The sequence below is a fragment of the Trachypithecus francoisi genome, unplaced genomic scaffold (genome assembly GCF_009764315.1).
Source record: "Trachypithecus francoisi isolate TF-2019V2 unplaced genomic scaffold, Tfra_2.0 Lachesis_group4, whole genome shotgun sequence".
Taxonomy (NCBI): Eukaryota; Metazoa; Chordata; class Mammalia; order Primates; family Cercopithecidae; genus Trachypithecus; species Trachypithecus francoisi.
This window is the reverse complement of record NW_022681469.1, coordinates 109,870,520-109,890,413: the sequence shown is the minus strand read 5'-3', so window position 1 is coordinate 109,890,413 and position 19,894 is coordinate 109,870,520. Positions and strand designations below refer to the sequence as shown.

Sequence of the window (19,894 nt, the reverse complement as noted above, 5' to 3'; positions counted from 1 at the left end):
AGTGAGACCATGATTCCAAAAATCAAAAACCATTAACTCCCAAACAAACAGGCAAAATATCCAGATTTTATAAAAAAGAGTTAATACAACTAATAAGCAAATAGAGTGGGAACCAACCAGCCCTTCTAGTCATGAGGAGATATGAATTAAAGACTGTAGTGCTCCATTGTTTCATTTATCCAATTAAGTGAAATAAACAGCTTCTGCCCAGGGTGGCTGAGCTGGGAGCGCCAAGGTGCTTCTGGAAAGCCGTCGGACAGCGCACGTCTGAAATTGCCAATGTTTAGAAAACAGCGAGACATTGCGCATCTGGAATTGCCAACGTCTTCACTCCTTTCATCCAGCAATCACATTCGTGAGAATCTATCCTCCCTAAGGAAATAATTCTAATTATGGAAAAAGCTATGCACCCAAAAATAGGCATCGGGCATAATTTATAATTTAATAGCAGAGATTGGAAGTGACCCCACTACCTCATACAAAGCTAAATACATAATGGTATTTCCATAGAGGAAATGCTCTGGCAACCATTAAGAACAATTATCCTAAGCCTTTACAGCAAAATGGGAAGACAGGCGTGGTGTGATATGGAGGGAAAGTGAAGCCAGTGCAGAAGTGTCCCTGCTGCGAGCAGGAGCTCACGCTGGGAGGGCAGACACGTGGCCTGGGCGGAAGTGTCCACCAGCAGGACCATTACTGCTGGGAAGGTAGACACGTGGCCCGGGCGGAAGTGTCCGTGCTGTGAGCAGGAGCGCTCGTGCTGGGAAGGCAGACACGTGGCCCTGGGCATCGGGTTTGAACACTCTTGACAGCAAGTGGCCCACCCCTCAGCGCCCCTCTTACCTCCCATCCCAGGAGTTGGACGTGACCTGTGGACATTCGGCTGTTTTCCTTCTGTATTTAAGCCAGAAACTCTGTCTTCTTTCTAGTTTAAGATGTAAAGACGGTGAAACAGTCAGAAACTGGGTCAGAAGCAGCGTGGTTCTCGTGGCAGGGCGGCACTTGGCCCGAGACTCCTGCCCTGGGAGGCTCGAGTCAGGCGTCCCAGCGGCTTCAAGGCAACCCCGCCTGCCCGGCTGTGTGAGGAGGCTCTCCAAGACACCAGCTGGTCCCACCGCGAGGCCTGAGCGAGGCCTGACTTTGAGCCAGAGCAGCGAGTACATCGCGTCTCCGTGTGGCAAGGGCAGGCGGGGGTCTCGGTCCACTACCAAGCAGCCTGCTCTGATGACCGCCGGCGCCAGGAAGAAGGCCCACATCACGGGGTCCCTGGCGACGGCTCAGGGTGACACACAGATGCTTGGACAAACCAGCGGATGCTCCCTCTACACTGGCCCTGGGCCAGAGTGCCTCCCTCTGTGGCCCCAACCCAGTCCCCACCCTGAGCCTTCAGCTCCTGGGCCTGCCGACTGAGCCTGGCAGGAGATGCTACGGGGATCCTCAGGGCTGTCCTTGCCCTGTGATTCCTGGAGACTTACAGGGAGGCGGGGTGGCCCTACTGCAGTGGGGACCCCTTGGCGTGTAGGATGCACAGTGCAGGCGCCCATGCCTCACACCCACTGGCAAGCAGCCAGGGTGCAGGAGGTTGGCCCTGAGCGTGGACGGGGTGACGGCTGCAACGCTGAGGGGCAGATATTAAACAACTTCCTTCACTAGAACAATTTATTTTGGTTGTTACTTCAACTATTGCTTGACTTTAATTTTTCAAAAAATTTAGAAAAGTTCAAGAAAAATAGAAGATTGTTTTGTTTTGTTTTTGAGACAGAGTTTTGCTCTTGTTTCCCACACTGGAGTGCGATAGTGCAATCTCAGCTCACCACAACCTCCATCTCGCAGGTTCAAGCAGTTCTCCTGCCTCAGCCTCCCGAGCAGCTGGGATTACAGGCGCCCGCCACCACACCCAGCTAATGTTGTATTTTTAGTAGAGATGGGGTTTTCTCCATGTTGGTCAGGCTGGTCTCGAACTCCTGGCCTCAGGTGGTCCACTGTCTCGCCTACCCAAAGTGCTGGGATTACAGGCATGAGCCACCACGCCCAGGTTTGGTTTTTTGTTTTTGTTTTTGAGACAGAGTCTCACTTTGTCGCCCAGGCTGGAGCGCAGTGGTATGATCTCGACTCACTGCAACCTCTGCCTCCCAGGTTCAGGTGATTCTCCTGCCTCAGCCTCCCAAGTAGGCGGGACTACAGGTACACACCACCATGCTAGGGTAATTTTTGTATTTTTAGTGGAGATGGGGTTTCACCCTGTTGACCAGGCTGGTCTCGAACTCTGGACCTCAGGTGATCCTCCCTCCTTGGCCTCCCAAAGGGCTGGGATTATAGGCGTGAGCCACCGCGCCTGGCCACATAGAAGGTTTCCATACGGAAAAGCACGACTGCTGCTTTTCTGTGATAATCACCTCACTGATTCAGAAAGACAAAGGGGGAGGTGGTGGCCGATAGTGTCCTCTCACAGGTGGGAGCACCCGTGCCTGGGCCTGTGCTGGATGGGGCCGCCTCCCGTCTCCCGAGGGCCATGCACAGGAGCCTGTGCTGTGTCTTGCAGGCCCTGCCGTAGGAGAAGCCCTGCCACACGTCATGCCCACGCTCAGGGCCTGTCTGCAGCCCTCCCGAGACCCGCAGATGCGCCTGAAGCTGTTCTCCATCCTGTCCACTGTGCTGCTCAGAGCCACGGACACCATCGACTCCCAGGGGTAGGTCTGGGCTCTGCCTCTGCACAGCCCCCAGCTGGGGTCTGGGCCAGGGGTCCCCATCTCCCTCCCCAACAGCTCGCTGAACAAGGGGGTTCCACCTCCCTCCTCCACTCTGAGTCTAAGGTGGGCCAGTTTCCTAACCACCTCCCCGACAGCTCTCTGGGCAGGGGGTTCCCCACACCCAGTCTAAGGTGGGCGTATGCAGTGACCCCTGAGCTTCACTGGCCTGGGAGCAGTTTGTCCATCCTCACTGGGTAAACACAGGCTCTCGGCAGGGAATGCACAGAGAAACACTAAGTCAAAGTCATCTCTGTGTGGCCATTAAAATTCCAGTGAATGAAAAAGTGTTAGGGAACATTAACTATTAATGGCTTATGTATTAGCTGTCCTCTGTTTTAAAAGCCTTCAGCCACTTTTCAAACCTAACAAAGAATTAATTGAATTGCTACTGATGGTCAAAGTGGTAGAAATACCTATTATCTAAAAGAACTTTTAGGTGACAGTAAGACACCAAGGGCCTAGGGCCTCCAGTTGTACGGCTTTGAAGTAAGGGCCAGAAGCACGGGTGCCCCCCAGAAGCACTGGGAGGGGCAGTGGAGGAAGAGGCCCCACCCGGGTGCTGCTGCTGAGGCAGCTCTTAGAGCCCTGCCGCTTACTTTGTTATGAGCAAAATGTGCCGTCAGTTGGGTCTCACCCCCACCGGTGCAGCTGGATCTGGCTGCATCAGCACCGGGACGCGCCCCAGCAGCAAACGCGTCAAACCGGAAAGCAGTTCACGCACTGGAGCCTCACGTGGAAAGAATCCGGTGTTCAGACTTTTCTCCTTCATGACCCTAATCTCTGCTCTCGGCCCTCAGCGCGCCCGTCGTACTGCAGGAAATTTTGTTTCCTGCTTGTCTTCAAAAACTTCAGGGTTTAGAACAGACCATAGAAAGATATAAACAGAGCCGTGACAGCCGTCCAGCTTGCAGGCTGGTATTTGTGCAGGTACCATGCAGATAACACAGCAGGGTCCAGGCCCTTCCCTCTGGAACTCACACCCGCCTGTATTTTGGGAGGAACCCTGGGGCAGGTTCTGCCCAGGAGCAGTTAACTCTAGGGAGCACAGCTGCCACATCCGGGCTGAGTTCCCAAAGAAAGTGCACTAACAGCGTCTTGTGGAAGGCGGTTGGTGTCAGGAGAAGTAAAGTGTTCAGATGGCAGTGATTTTAGTGAACTTATTAGCTATTTTAATAGGCAGGAAAGATTTTTTTAATCCGTTTGGTTTTTATTTATTCATTTATTTATTTATTTATTTTTTGAGACGGAGTCTCGCCCTGTCGCCCAGGCTGGAGTGCAGTGGCGCAATCTCGGCTCACTGCAAGCTCCGCCACCCGGGTTCACGCCATTCTCCTGCCTCAGCCTCCCCAGTAGCTGGGACTATAGGCGTCCACCATCACGCCCAGCTAATTTTTTATGTTTTTAGTAGAGACGGGGTTTCACCGTGTTAGCCAAGATGGTCTTGATCTCCTGACCTCGTGATCCTCCTGCCTCCGCACCTGTGGCCCTCCCATCCTGCCTCTCTGAAGCCACAGCGACTGTCCTTGCTGGACGGAGAGTTATGTGGCTGGAAAGACCGCCTTTTTCTGGGGGAGGGATGCAGACGGGAAGGGGCTCACTGGGTGCTGCCAACACCACCGCGCTGCCCTTGCCCAGGTGCCACTCAAGCCTCCTTTTGGAGCTAGGAGTGGGAGAGGCTAAAAGTGTATCCTCAGCCCAGGGCCTCTGGCTCTCTTTCTCTGGCCGCAGGGGAAGCCAGCTGCACAGGCACCGCAGTCTCCTGGGTGGGGTTGGGTCTGCAGGAACCTCCCACTTCACAGTGAGAAGCAGCTCCTGAGAGGAGGAGGGGCCTCATGTTTTGGGGTCGAGTTCGTTTTCCTGTTTGGCTCCCCCTCAGCCCCATTCATCCCCAGACTGAAACGTTCCTTCCAAGTGCCTGTCCAGCCTCCTCATCTGCCTTCTATGCTCCGGTTCCAGGCAGTTCCCCAGCTACCTCGAGACAGTGACAAAGGACATCCTGGCCCCCAATCTGCAGTGGCACGCGGGGAGGACAGCCGCGGCCATCCGCACGGCTGCCGTGTCCTGCCTCTGGGCGCTCACCAGCAGCGAGGTCCTGTCGGCAAAGCAGGTACGGGGCTCCCTGCGTGCTCCGTGGACAGTGGCCGGGGACTGCACAGGCTTCCCGGCGCCCGGCAGGACTCCCATAGCAGGAACTTGGGGAGGCAGCCCCTGCACCTCCACCTGGGGCCTGTATCCCAGGAGGCTCTCCCCACACTGGCCGTAGAAGGGTGGGAGCCAGCAGCAGGGCTGCGGCTCAGACAGCAGGCGAGAGCAGGAGCCAGGCCGTGGGCCCAGCCAGCCCTGTGTGCTGCAGGTTTCGCTGCCGTGGGTGAGCGTGGGGTTTCTCGGGTTTGCGGCCCAATGCTGGCTACAAGACCAGGAGTCGAATCCCAGGATCCAGGCTAGAGGACAGGCCGGGACTTTCCACGTCTTTTCTATGAACACTTCCCGTTGGGACCAGGCGTCAGAAAACAGACGCTGGTGCCCGCCCCCGTCCTGGTCACCGCCCAGCGGGAAGGTGCTGCCCCTGGGCCCGCGTGACGTGAGCGCCACCTCCTGGTACACACAGGGTGGTGCGGTTGGTGCTCCAGCTGAAAGCCCCACATCAGTGGGGTCCAGGCGAGCCATTATCCTGGTACAGCGTTAGTGCCTCACCCAGGAGTTGTAAACAGTGTACGTATTTTTTAAAAATCAAGTAAGCAAGTTAAAAATTGCTCAAAATCTAAATTTTAAAATCGAGATTCAAGCGTACTTCTTAGGTAAAGCTTTCAAGTCCCATAAGTCCTTCCAGGCAGGAGTGCAGGGATGGTGAGCCCCCCCCAAGGACAGATGTGAGTCATGTCGTGTGTGTTTGCTGATTGCAGATACAGGACGTGCAGGAAACACTGATGCCTCAGGTCCTGACCACCCTGGAGGAGGATTCGCAGATGACACGACTGATTTCGTGCCGTATTATCAACACGTTCTTAAAAACCTCGGACAGCATGACGGATCCAGAGAAACTCATCAAGATTTATCCTGGTAGGACATTTCTGTTGTTCACAGCCTATGTAGATACAGTCGGCCCTCCGTATCCCTGGGTTCCGTTTGCATCCATGGAGTCAGCCAACCTCGGATCAAAAGTATCTGGGGCAGGGTGCAGTGGCTCACACCTGTAATTCCAGCACTTTAGGCAGGAGGATTGCTTGAGCCCAGGAATTTGAGAGCAGCCTGGGCAACATAGTGAGACCCCCATCTCAACAAAAAGTTTAAAAATTAGCCAGGACTGGTGGCACACACCTGTAGTCCCAGCTACTCGGGAAGCTGAGGCAGGAGGATCGCTTGAGCCCAGCCTGGGCAACAGACCAAGACCCTGTCTTTAAAAGTAGATATATGTGTGTGCGTGTGTGTATATATATAGAGTGAGAGAGAGAAAGAGATATATATGGCTATATATATACATGTTTGTACATTTACACATACAAACACAAATTTGTATGTGTATTTGCATATATAAATATGTATGTATTGGGGGCAGAATTCCACAATTCCAAAAAGCAAAGCTTGAGTGTGTTGAGCACCGAGTACAACGTTGAACCCGCGTGGAGGAAGCGTTGCGTGGACGCTGCATTCGGCTTTAAAACAGCGTTGAACCCGCGTGGAGGAAGCGTTGCGTGGACGCTGCATTCGGCATTAAAACAACGTTGAACCCGCCTGAAGGAGTGTGGGGACATTGTATTTGGCATTAAACGTAATCTAGAGATGATTGAAGGTGTGCAGGAAGATGTATGTGGGTTGTGTGCAAATACTATGCCTTTTTTTTAATCAGAGACTTGAGCATTTGAGGATTTTATCAGAGACTTGAGCATTTGAGGATTTTGGTATCCTGGAGGGAGTGGATTCCTGGAACCAAACTCCACAGATATCAAGAGATTACTATATTTAAGTTTGACAGTGGTTTGTTTTATAGAAAAAAGTAGAAAATGTGGCTGGGCGTGGTAGCTCACGCCTCTAATCTCAGCACTTTGGGAGGCTGAGGCAGGCAGATCACGAGGTCAGGAGTTCGAAACCATACTGGCCAAAATGGTGAAACCCCATCTCTACTAAAAATAAAATACTAGGCCGGGCGCGGTGGCTCAAGCCTGTAATCCCAGCACTTTGGGAGGCCGAGACAGGCAGATCACGAGGTCAGGAGATCGAGACCATCCTGGCTAACATGGTGAAACCCCGTCTCTACTAAAAATACAAAAAACTAGCCGGGCGACGTGGCGGGCGCCTGTAGTCCCAGCTACTCGGGAGGCTGAGGCAGGAGAATGGCGTGAACCCAGGAGGTGGAGCTTGCAGTGAGCTGAGATCCGGCCACTGCACTCCAGCCTGGGTGGCAGAGCGAGACTCCGTCTCAAAAAATAAAAATAAAAATAAAAATAAATAAAATACTAGCTGGACGTGGTGGCAGGCGCCTGTAGTCCCAGCTACTTGGGAGGCTGAGGCAGGATAATCACTTGAACTCAGGAAGCAGAGGTTGCAGTGAGCTGAGATCGCATCACTGCACTCCATCCTGGGTGACAGAGCCAGACTCCATCTCAAAAAAAAAAAAAAAAGTAGAAAATGCTTCTCTGACTTCTGTTCAAGTTGGTACCATGAGAACAAACAGCAATGACATGAAATACCACAAATTAAATGGCATAGCAAGAAGCAAGGCAGAGGTCTCCAAACTAGCACTGGGTGGGGGTGACAAGGCTCAGCTTCCACGTGGCCGAGAGTGGAGTCTTCAAGGGTTGCAGGGTCCCCCTAAGCAGTGCACTCAGGGTGGGGTGGCTGGAGCTGCCTGTGGGAAGACAGGGCCGGGCCACCCTGCAGCCCGGTGGGGCCAGGGGCACAGCCTCAGTGTCACCGCCTCCTGGAGCCCAAACCCCAGACCAACCCCAGGAGAGAGTGAGCACTGGGGAGGGGAATGGGGTGATGGACTCAAAGCTTCCGAAAAGCAGCAGCACTGAACAGAGTCATGAATTGGGAGAGCCCCTCACTCAGGGCAGCCTGCACACAAACCCCTCAGGTCAGGGTCCCCACCACCCAGGCCATGGGCCAGTACCTGTCCGGGTCCTGTTAGGAACCAGGCTGCACAGCAGGAGGTGAGAAGTGGGCGAGTGAAGCTTCATCTGTGTTTACAGCTGCTCCCCATTGCTCACGTTACCACCTGAGCTCTGCCTCCCGTCAGATCAGCAGCGGCATTAGATTCTCATAGGAGCCCAAATCCTATTGTGAACTGTGCATGTGAGGGACCCAGGCTGACGATCCTTATGAAACTCTAATGCCTGATGATCTGTCACTGTTTCCCATTGTCCCCAGATGGGACTATCTAGTTGCAAGAAAACAAGCTCAGGCTCCCACTGATTCTGCATGATGATGAGTTGTAGAATTACCTCATTATGTTACAATGTAGTCATCATAGAAATAACGTGTACAATAAACGTAACATACATGAATCATCCCGAAACCATCCCACCCCCGGTCCGTGGAAAATTGTCTTCCATGAAACCAGGCCCTGGTGCCAAAAAAGTTGGGGACCGCTGCCTCAGAACACCGGAGACCCGGCGCTAAGGGCGGCCTCTCACCCAGCCCGGGAAGGAAGCGCTAATAATAGAACCACCTCAAAATTACCTTTTGTGAAGCGTGTTTAAGATCCTCAGAAAGCTAAAAGAGTACCATCCACTAAAAAACAAGTTGAGAAACAAGAAGACAAGCAGGAATAAAGAACAGACGGAAACGGGAACGATCACTGGGAAGTCCAGAGCAACACGGGATGGCGTGCTGGCGCTGCTTTCAGGAAAGGAGTTACCCAGTGAGGGAGGAAGGGGGGTGGGGTGGGCGGGAAGCAGCCACTCCGGCTTTCCTGATTATCTCTGCTTTGTGTGATTATCTATACTTTGTGTGTTTATGCCAGAAATGTTTAACAGTTTTTAAAAGATGCTTCTTACTGATTCCTGGAAATGAACGGAGACATCAGAACTTGACACTGTGTGCTTTGGGTCAACTCTAGACTGAATGTGGCTGAAAACAGAGTTAGTGAAGTGAAAGCCAGGAATGTGGAGTTCCCTGAGATCACGGGACGGAGAGGGGTGCAGGGCCTGGAGCAGGCGGAGGACACGGACTGGAGAGGGGCGCTGACTGGGCTGAGAGGCTCCCGGGCTTTTCTGAATCCCAGGAGAAGAGAATGGAGGAGAGATGGTGCCTCAGAATCTTCCAGAAGTGGAAACAGACGTGAATTTTCAGATTCACAGTATATACGGCGCTGGGCAGAGAAACTGCCTCCTGCTGAACCCTGAGGTCTGGGTGCCTTTCTCGCTCATTCTTTCACCTTTGCTTTTCTGTTTTTATTCTTGTAGTAATAAACATCCTGTTCCCACTGACTCTGGAACAAGTTCAACCCGTGCGATTTGTTGGGAGTTCACTCACTTTTTAAAACAGGAGCCAGCGGAAAGGCTGCACGCATTTGAGTGTCTGAGTGCGTTTGGGCGTCTGGGCCGCAGCCTCCTGTGTGGTTATTCTCACTACAAAATGTTCCTTGAGAGGCTCCTTGCCCATTAGTGCCAGCTCTGGGCTTCCCAGGGTGAAGTATTGGATGAATCATGGCCTCCTTGGCGGGGAAGGGAAGGATGTCCTGAGTTGGGAGCACAGGCAACCAGGCCTCCCAGAACAGGCAGACACAAACGCGAACAGCAGACAGGCCAGTGTGAGCCAATTCTGCCTGGCTTAGTCGTGCATGAAAGGACTGCATAAACTGGTACAAAAGTGGACCTGCAGGCCGTCCAGGAGTGACCATCGTAAAAACACAATAGCCAATGCCACTCTGCAATTCCACAGTCGGCTGTGCCAGCAGGAGGCCTTGGAGGATCCTGTCCGTGCCCATAGACGTTTGCTAGTGGGCCAACCTTGGGTGAGTTGATCATCTGACTCCGTCCTTCCTCCTGAGACACGTGCAGCGAGGGCACCTGCCGTGCAGCTAGATCACCCGCCCTGCAGCGAGATCACCCGCCGTGCAGCGAGGACACCTGCCCTGCAGCTAGGTCACCCGCCATGCAGTGAGATCACCCGCCGTGCAGCGAGGGCAGCCACCGTGCAGTGAGCATACTCGCTGTGCAGGGCTGCTTCAGGGTTTAGCACCGTGATGCCTGGATGCTGTCCACAGCTTCCTCCTTGGTGCTTGTGTTTGGTGGCTGGAAGGCCCAGCACCCTCCGCACCTTTCTCCTTGGTCCTGTGTTTGGTGGCTGGAAGGCCCAGCACCCTCAGGGCCCAGCACCCTCAGGGCCCAGCACCCTCAGGGAAGCACCTGGGCATCTCCCAGGAGTTAATCCGCTGGGTCCCACTTGTCTCAAAGCCTGGCTTGGTGCGACGGCCTGAACTTTCGATGTTTTTCATGCCTTTCGTTACGCAGGAACCGCTTGCTGAGGGTGGATCATGCCCTCCGCATTGCAAAAGCAGCAGAGACCCAGCCCACCCTCACGTTTGCAGCGGGAAGATGGGCCTCGTGCCAGGCGCAGGCAGCTGCCCCTCCCGGCATCAGGAAGATGGGCCTCCGGATGGTTTTGCGACTCGTTCGTCTGCAAATCTCCGAATGATGCACAGAAGGGGGTGCCAGAGATTTTTTTAAGATGATGTGAAAAAAGCATAAATTTGATAAAAATTATATCCATTAATTTCATAAGTTTCTACCCATCAGGAAGGATCATCCTCCTCTTTTCAGCAGCAGAAAACTGACCACAGTAGGGGGTTGTCTGTCAGTGAGTCCTCAGCTCTGGTGGGAGGGCAGGGTCGGAGCTGGGGAGGGCGGCCAGCTCAGGGATCTGAGCATCTGGGAGCAGGAGGTGGAGGCCAGGTGAGCACACAGCTGCAAGGAGGTGGAGGCCAGGTGAGCACACAGCTATAGCTACAGCTACAGCGGGGCTTGGGTCTGCTGCGCCCACAGGGCAGGTTATTGCAGGGGCCACAGCAGGGCCTGGGCCGCCTCCGCTCTGTTGGCTGGGGTTCAGGGGTCCCAGGGCGCCAGGAGCACCTTGCATGTGGCTCGAGATGCACGGAGTTTCCAGTGAGGTGTGGGTTTCCTAGGACCCCAGGGCAGGTGCCTCACGGGAGTGCAAACTAAACGTCTTTGTGGACCTTTAGACATGAAATGTCTGCTCTAGACTCAAACACCTCACTCTCTCCTTCCAGAACTCTTAAAACGCCTAGACGACGTTTCCAATGACGTGAGGATGGCAGCCGCCTCCACTTTGGTCACCTGGCTGCAGTGTGTCAAGGGTGCTGACGGAAAGTCCTACTATCAGAGCAGTGTCCAGTACCTGTACCGAGAGCTGCTGGTTCACCTTGACGATCCAGAGAGGGCCATCCAGGATGCAATTTTAGGTGAGACTCTGACGGCTTGGCCTTCGTTCTGATGCGTGCTTTCAGCACCTGCCACGGGCCTCTGTAGCTGAGCCGTGTGACCGGCCACAGGGCCCTGGGGCACAGGAGGGGCCTCAGCTCCAGCCTGGCACACTCTTGAGTTCTTGACAACCCCTGAGAGCAGCTGTCTTTGTGGTGATAGCCGCTGACATTTCCTCTAACAGAAATCAAAATTGAAAGCATTCTAGAATATTTGTTAATTGTTTAAAATAACAAAGTAAGTCCAGTATATATTGACACAGATGACTTGTGTTTTTGAAAAGTATTTTCCGAAACAAAGTCATCTGCAAGAACAATTTTTGCAAATGTCTTAAACGTGTAGCTTGATGGAAGACAATGGACTTTCGCATCTTCCATACAGTCAGTCATGATGTGTATGGCTCTGGTTGAAATACGTGGAAAATAAGCTGGCCTCACCTGTGGCTTCAGGTGTAGTTGGACAAGAGAAGAATATTTTAGTGGCCTTTTCAGATAGGCGTGGGCCTTATTCGATACCACGCCAACAGCGACATGGACCACCCCTTGAAGGTCACTCAGCTCGGGCCCTGAGGCCACACCACAGAGCCTTCCACGCTCAGTGTGTTAAAATCCGCTGGTCCATCTTGCACTTGGAATGTAATGATTTGCTTTTTTTTTTTTTCTTTTTTTTTGTTTTGTTTTGTTTGTGGTGGTGAATATAATGACTTTTTTTTAAATAAAATTTGTGTTTTTAATTTTTGTGGGTACACAGTAGGTGTCTATAAGGCATTTGTGGTACTGTGATACAGGCATGCAGTGTGTGCAATCACATGGGGGAAATGGGGTCCCCATCACTTCAAACACCCTTTGTGTTACAAATAATTCAATGATACTTTTCGTTATGTTTAAATGTGTGATAAATTATCGTTGACCATAGTCACCCTGTTGTGCTATAAAATACTAGCTCTTATTCTGTTTTTGTACCCATTAACCATTCCCACCTCTCCCCCGGCCCTATTCCCCTTCTGAGCCTCTGGGAACCCTCCTTCTGCTCTATCTCCATGAGTTCAATTACTTTTATTTTTAGCTCCCACAAATGAGAAGGTGCGGAATTTGTCCTTCTGTGCCTGACTTATTTCAGTTAACATAGCAACCTCCACTTCCCTCCGTGTTGTTCCAGTGACTGGATCTCATTTCTTTTATGGCTGAATAATATTCCACTGTGTGTGCGCCACGTCTTCCTTCTCCATTCATCTGTCCGTGGACAGCCCAGCTGCTTCCAAACCTTGGCTGCGGGGAAGTGGGGCAGTCAGCATGCGCATGCAGGTCTCCCTCCCGTAGGCTGATTTCCTCTCTTTTGGGTATATGCCCAGGAGTGGGATTGCTGGACCGTATGGGGCTCTATTTTTAGTTTTTTGAGGGCCCTCCAGACTGTTCTCCATAGCAGTACTAATTTACATTCCCACCAATAGCTCGAGAGGGTTCCCTTTTCTCCACATCCTCGCCAGGACTTGTTTCTGCCTGTCTTTTGGATAGAAGCCATTTTAACTGGGGTGAGAGGATGTCTCCCTGTAGTTTTTCTCTGCGTTTCTCTGAGGAGCGGTGGTGTTGGGCACCTTTTCAGATGCCTGTTTGTCATTTCCATGCTAACTTGTGAGAAATGTCTATTCAGGTCTTTCACCCATTTTTAATTGGATTATTAGATTTTCTCCTGTTGAGCCTGAGCTCCTCATATATTCCAGTGATTAATCCTTGTCAGGCTGCAGTTCGCAGATGCGGTCTCCCATCCCGTACCCACGGGCTGCCCCTTCACTCCGCTCATTGTTCCCTTTGCTGTGAGGAAGCTTTGGGCCTGAGTGTGCTGGCTTTACCTTTTGACGTATTTGGGAAATACTACGTGGACCTTGCGGCTGCGTCCCATTTCCTGGCGTGGCCACGTCCCGTTACGCGATGTCGATCTTCCGGGCGTGGCCACGTCCCCTTACGCTATGTCAGATCTTCCTGGTGTGGCCACTTCGGTTTCCTGGCGTGGCTACGCCCCTTACGCAATGTCGGATCTTCCGGGCGTGGCCACGTCCCATTACGCGATGTCGGATCTCCCTGTTGTGGCCACTTCCCGTTTCCTGGAATGGCTACGTCCCATTACGCAATGTCGGATCTTCCTGGCGTGGCTACGTCCTGTTACGCGATGTCGATCTTCCTGGCGTGGCCACGTCCCGTTACGTGATGTTGGATCTTCCGGGCGTGGCTACGTCCTGTTACGCGATGCCGGATCTTCCTGGTTTGGCCACTTCCCGTTTCCTGGCGTGGCTACGTCCCGTTACGCAGTGTCGGATCTTCCTGGCGTGGCCACGTCCCGTTACGTGATGTCGATCTTCCTGTGGCCACTTCCCATTTCCTGGCGTGGCTACGTCCCATCGGAAACTCAGACCTTCATGGCATGGGCACGTCCAGTTCTGCGGCCTCAGAAACTCGGATCTTTCTGGCGTGACTGCGTCTTGTTATGCGACGTCAGAAACTCTCCTGAGTCGGCACCAGTCTCAGAAGAGTCCAGCCGTGTGGCCGCAGGGACAAGCTTTGGATAATTCTGATTTTTTATGTGAAAGCTTGACTTGTATCCTCGGCCGCAAACCCTGTCGGTTGTCGTGGGAGTGAGGGACTCCCGCCGTGCTCTGACCGATCCCGTGTCCGCACAGCTAGCGTGGGTGCACTGCCCGTCCGTCCGCCATTCTTCCTAGGAAAAGCAGCTGGGCTGCACGACCCTGGTCCTCAGTGTGAAGTGGGGCACCTGGTGCCCACTCGCGGGTGGAAGCCGTGTGCGTGAGGGCGAGTGTGGCGGGGGGGTGCAGGCCTCAGCTGCTCCCGCACCCGCGCAGGTGTGAGCACGGTGACAGGCAGGCCGGGCGTGCTCTGCCTGTGACCAAGAACCTGGCTTTGACTCCCCCTGAAGGGTCCTGGGGACCCCGAGGGCCTTGGAGCGCATATTGGGAGCCCCTGCCTTGAGTCATGGAATCAGGTTGTCAACCAGTGAGGGAGCCCCAAAGCCCATGGACCCGTGGCGGAGCCCCTGCTGCGGGTCATGGAAAGAAACTGCAAATTGGAGTCGGATTGGAAATTGTTGAAAAGGAGGACAGCAGCCCATGTGCAGGCCTCGCTGGGACAGCCCGTCCTGCCAGATCCACCCCACATCCCAGATCCCCACACTTCCTGGCAAATCCCAGCACTGCCTACTCCCTCCCGGCTCTCCTGCCTTGCACTGTGCACCATCAGCCCGAGTTCTGAGCTTCCCCCACCCTCAGCCTCATCCCCACTCGCCTTCAGTACCTTGCTCTAGACCAAGAAGACAAGTGTGCCTGTGCACCAGCTCAGCCTGCAGCCCCGGCCCTCTCACCTGCTCAGGACTGCACAGGGCATCTCCCTTCCCCATTGCGTGGTTCAAGCCATTCTTTCTCCTATCTTTAAAAAAACGGGCCGGGCGCGGTGGCTCAAGCCTGTAATCCCAGCACTTTGGGAGGCCGAGACGGGCGGATCACGAGGTCAGGAGATCGAGACCATCCTGGCTAACACGGTGAAACCCCGTCTCTACTAAAAAATACAAAAAACTAGCCGGGCGAGGTGGCAGGCGCCTGTAGTCCCAGCTGCTCGGGAGGCTGAGGCAGGAGAATGGTGTAAACCCGGGAGGCAGAGCTTGCAGTGAGCTGAGATCCGGCCACTGCACTCCAGCCTGGGCGACAGAGCGAGACTCCGTCTCAAAAAAAAATAAAAAATAAAAATAAAATAAAAAATAAAAAAACGAACCACAGATGCCCTGGACGCCACCCCCCACCTCCCCCACCGTGCATCCGCCTGGCAGCAGGCTCCCTGGAAGCAGCCCACCCTACCCCTTCTCGAGGCCCGGGGCCCGGGGCAGGCATCCGTAGCCATCCATCTGCCTGCACCTCTGAGCAGCACCAGGCACAGCTGGCCACACGCCCTCCACTGCTGCGGGATGCTCCTGCTCAGCCTCCTGGTCTTTCCTTCGCCCATGTGGGCCTCCTCACTGCTCTTCTGCTGTGTCTACACTGCTCCCTCAGAGCTCTTCTCCTGGCCTCCAGACCACGCTCCACGCCATCCTCCACACCACCCTGCCCTCAGCTCCACACATGAGTGCAGCTGCGTAGTGCCGGACCCTGGGCTGCTACCCCCTTCCCCGACTCTGCCTGCCAGTTCCCCCAACCCTCAGTGGCTCAGTGGCCATCTGTCCTCAAGACTGAAGGCAGAGACCTTGGGGTCCTCCTGGACCCTCTCCTAGACTCCTAGCAGAATCTGATAGGCTCCCCACCCACTGCAGCAACCTCCCCATCCCATTCCTGCCTCAGCTAGACATGCCCGACCCCTGCTGGCCCTCACCCCTGCAGCTCCCACTGCCCCCATCACACACACTACCACGAGCCCCGACACATCTGCCTTCCTGGTTTTCATCATCGGCCACTGTTTCGTGATGAACCCTCCATAAGCGTGGGCTCACTTCCGGCTGTGTCCGTGATGCCTGGCCCGTGGGAGGTTTGCAGTCACTGCAGCAGGTGAATTGGCATCAGCAAATTGGATAAGAAAGTCATCTATTTTTCCGAGCCTGTTTATTTGCTCCCGCAAGACCTGTTTCTGAGGCCAAAAATGCCACCTGAAGAGTGCAGGACATCATTTCATGGTCTACCAACAACTGTCAGGAGGCGATTTTAAGTTCTTTGTATCCACGTTGTGACTGCCGTGCACCCACCCAGCAGCATCAGGCTGCTCATATTCATGTAGTGACCACCGTGCAGCGTCAGGTCACTTGTCTCCACGTCGTGACTCAGGTCATTCGTATCCATGTTATGACTGCTGTCCACTCGTCCAGAGTGTCAGGTCACTGGTATCCACGTTATGACTGCCGTGCACGTGGCCAGCAGCGTCAGGTCGCTCGTATCCGCGTTATGACTGCTGGGCACCCATCCAGCAGGATCGGGTCATTCGTATCCACATTGTGACTACTGTGTACCCACCCCACAATGTCAGGTCATTTGAAAATGCTTTTACAGATGCCTGGACTTTAATACGAAGCCGATTTGCACGAGAAGTAAGATTGGTTTCATGTTTATTTCTGGTATGTTCACAGTGTTTTGCTGTTTTACAGAGGTCCTCAAAGAGGGCAGTGGGCTGTTCCCAGATCTCCTGGTGAGGGAGACAGAGGCCGTCATCCACAAGCACCGCTCGGCCACCTACTGCGAGCAGCTCCTGCAGCATGTGCAGGCCGTGCCAGCCACACAGTGACCACGCCAGCACGAGCCACAGCACACCCACATCCCCACCTGAGCCGGAGTTTGTGGTCTTTAAATCGCATAAACAAGGTACCTCTGTGCCAGCAGTGAGACTGTGACAGCAAGAACGTACTCCTCGGGACACCTGCCCGCTCTTCCCCTGGAATAACAGCTTCTGAGTGGATTCTGCATTTTATGTGATTTGTTCCGTTCAGCGAGCGGTCTCCCAAACGTCTACAGCTGATGTGAAATTAAAAGTAAATCACAGCTGCTCATCATCTTAGTTTTTATGCCTCACATGCGCAGCTGGGTGCGTGGATCATCAGTTCCATCCTGCTTAGATGCCCACCAAGAAAGTTTTTACCTATTTAACAAAAAAGAAAAAAGCCAAAGTGATTATAAAGAAATGAAATCTCTTTTTGGGTTCTGTCTCCCGAAATTTAATATCCCCGTGAACAGACTAAAAGGAATTTGGAATCTTAAGAACTTCACAAATTTCTCATTTTAAATATACTGGGACTTTAAAGGTTATATATCCAGTCGCCGTATATTTTAAGTCAGTAATGCTAAAAGTGTTGAAAACAGAATATTTCATCAGATCTAATTTTGGTTGCCCCTATAGGTAGCAAGAAAGTAAAATCGTATTTTCCTCCCGCACATTCTACACCCAAGTGCCTAAAAGATCTCATTGTAAGTGGGTATTGTTACCGTAAGCCATTGTGTTCACACAAGGGGGAAATGCTGTGTCTATTTTTCAACAAATATTAACATTTATACTTTCATGTTTGAAAATTTAATTAAAAATATTTGTTATAATGATTGTGTATGCCTGACTTTGTGGGTTGGTAACTAACCGACATGTCAGGCAGGGATCCCAGCCTCTAGAATTCTAGGGTTCCTCTGAGGGGTGTCCTAGTGCCCCCTCTGGACACCAGGGGGCAGGAGCGCCCAACACATTAAGGCGACACCCCGGTGAGGAGGGCCCCATAGGACTCACCTGGAGAGGGGCTGGGGCGTCAGGGTAGGGGCAGGCCAGCCTTGGGGGGTGTCAGGGTGCAGGGAGGTCAACCTTGGGGGTTGTCTGGGTTGGTCAGGGGAGGTCAGCCTTGGGGATAGCTGGAGTGTCTGGGTTTGGAGGTCAGCATGTGTGGCTGAGCCTGCCCCATGAATTCCCATCCCTTCCCTAGACACCCTCGCCGTCCTCTGGTCCCTTTCAGAGTTGCGCCATCATGCCTGCTCCCTGCGCCAGCTTCTTTTTTTTTTTTTTTTTTTTTTTTTGAGACGGCGTCTCACTCTGTCACCCAGGCTGGAGTGCAGTGGCCGGATCTCAGCTCACTGCAAGCTCCGCCTCCCGGGTTTACGCCATTCTCCTGCCTCAGCCTCCGGAGTAGCTGGGACTACAGGCGCCCGCCACCTCGCCCGGCTAGTTTTTTGTATTTTTTAGTAGAGACGTGGTTTCACCGTGTTAGCCAGGATGGTCTCTATGTCCTGACCTCGTGATCCGCCCGTCTCAGCCTTCCAAAGTACTGGGATTACAGGCTTGAGCCACCGCGCCCGGCCCCTTGCGCCAGCTTCTGTAACTGGTGGCCACAGGGATTCAGGGGCCCTCAGGGGTGGTCCCCCACCTCTTCCTTGTGTGCCCTTTGACCTCGGTGGCGCGTGCCATGTCCTTGAAGGGCCCTTGAGAGCCCCTGGGTTGGTGGTCCTCAGTGGCAACGGAGCCAGTGGCAGCAGCCTCACCTGGAAGCTGGTTAGAAATGCACATTTCAGCCGAGCACGGTGGCTCAAGCCTGTAATCCCAGCACTTTGGGAGGCCGAGACGGGCGGATCACGAGGTCAGGACATCGAAACCATCCTGGCTAACATGGTGAAACCACGTCTCTACTAAAAAATACAAAAAAACTAGCCGGGCGAGGTGGCGGGCGCCTGTAGTCCCAGCTACTCGGGAGGCTGAGGCAGGAGAATGGCGTCAACCCGGGAGGCGGAGCTTGCAGTGAGATGAGATCCGGCCACTGCACTCCAGCCTGGGCGACAGAGCGAGACTCCGTCTCAAAAAAAAAAAAAAAAAGAAATGCACATTTCAGGGCCTCAGGCCAGACCTACTGAGGCAGAGACGGGTGGGCCGCCGTGGGCCCTGCGGGTGATTCTGAGGCTGCGGACTGGGAGGTCCCCCACCTGTGCACCATGCGGCTCCCATCCAGCACAAGCCTCCGTCGTCTTTGTCATGAGAACCAGAAATGAATGGCAGGGAGTTGCCTGAGAGAACACACGTGTGAGGGGCCCCTCGACCCCTCAGACGCAGGTGCACCAACCCCTGGGCCTTCCCTCGCCCTGCATGCTGGGGCCACAGCATAGGAAGAGACATCAGCGCTCACCGATCCGTCTCTACACATCTGTCAAGGGAGCTCCCAGGGACCCAGCACATCCACAGGTGTGTGTGTTCAGAGAAAGATGGAAACCGAGCCTACAAGGGTTCACAGACACCCAAGAGGCATTACATCCCTCTCCACTTAATTCTTTGAAATTTTTATAGGCCAGGTGCGGTGGCTCACATCTATAAAATCCAGCACTTTAGGATGCTGAGTGGGGAGGATCACTTGAGCCCAGGAGTTCAAGACCAGCCTGGGGAACATAGGGAGACCCCGTCTCTACCAAAATTTTTTTTTTTTTTTTTTTTTTTGAGACGGAGTCTCGCTTTGTCGCCCAGGCTGGAGTGCAGTGGCGCAATCTCGGCTCACTGCAAGCTCCGCCTACTGGGTTCACGCCATTGTCCTGCCTCAGCCTCCAAGTAGCTGGGACTACAGGCGCCTGCCGCCACGCCCAGCTAATTTTTTGTATTTTAGTAGAGACGGGGTTTCACCGTGTTAACCAGGATGGTCTCAATCTCCTGACCTCGTGATCTGCCCACCTCGGCCTCCCAAAGTGCTGGGATTACAGGCATGAGCCACTGCTCCTGGCCACTACCAAAATTTTTTTTAAATGGGCCGGGTGTGGTGGTGGCTCACACCTGTAATCCCAGCACTTTGGGAGGCCAAGGGCAGATCTCTTGGGGCCAGGAATTCAAGACTAGCCTGGGCAACACTAGGAAACCCGGTCTCTACAAAAAAATTTTAAAAATGAGTTGGACATGGTGGTGCACACCTGTAGTCTTAGCTACTCAGGAGTCTGAGATGGGAGAATCACCTGAGCCTGAGAAATCGAAGCTGTAGTGACGCAAGATTGCACCACTGCACTCTAGCCTGCGCAAGGGGAGTGAGACTTTGTCTCAAAAAAAAAATAAATTTGTAAATCATATAAATCATACATGAATGGATTAATACAATATGTACTTTTTTTTGTCTTGCTGCTTTCACTCAGCAGTTTTGAGGTCCATCCAGGTTGTGGTGTCCATCAAGAGTTCATTCCTTTTTGCTGCTGCATAATAATACATTCTTTTTTTTGAGGCGGAG

At 53.3% G+C, this 19,894-nt stretch overlaps 1 protein-coding gene across 1 annotated transcript in view; it reads left to right on the top strand.

Annotated features, from left to right (window-relative positions):
- Positions 1-17,257, top strand: part of DNAAF5 (dynein axonemal assembly factor 5) — a 55,585-nt gene extending 38,328 nt beyond the window's left edge. Inside the window, exons 9-13 of the mRNA XM_033194639.1 lie at positions 2,543-2,690; positions 4,707-4,857; positions 5,654-5,810; positions 10,981-11,172; positions 16,322-17,257. Of these exons, the coding sequence (XP_033050530.1) occupies positions 2,543-2,690; positions 4,707-4,857; positions 5,654-5,810; positions 10,981-11,172; positions 16,322-16,458 (785 nt within the window). The 3' untranslated portion in view covers positions 16,459-17,257. The remainder of the gene's footprint in view (positions 1-2,542; positions 2,691-4,706; positions 4,858-5,653; positions 5,811-10,980; positions 11,173-16,321) is intronic.
- Positions 17,258-19,894: the final 2,637 nt, after the last annotated feature.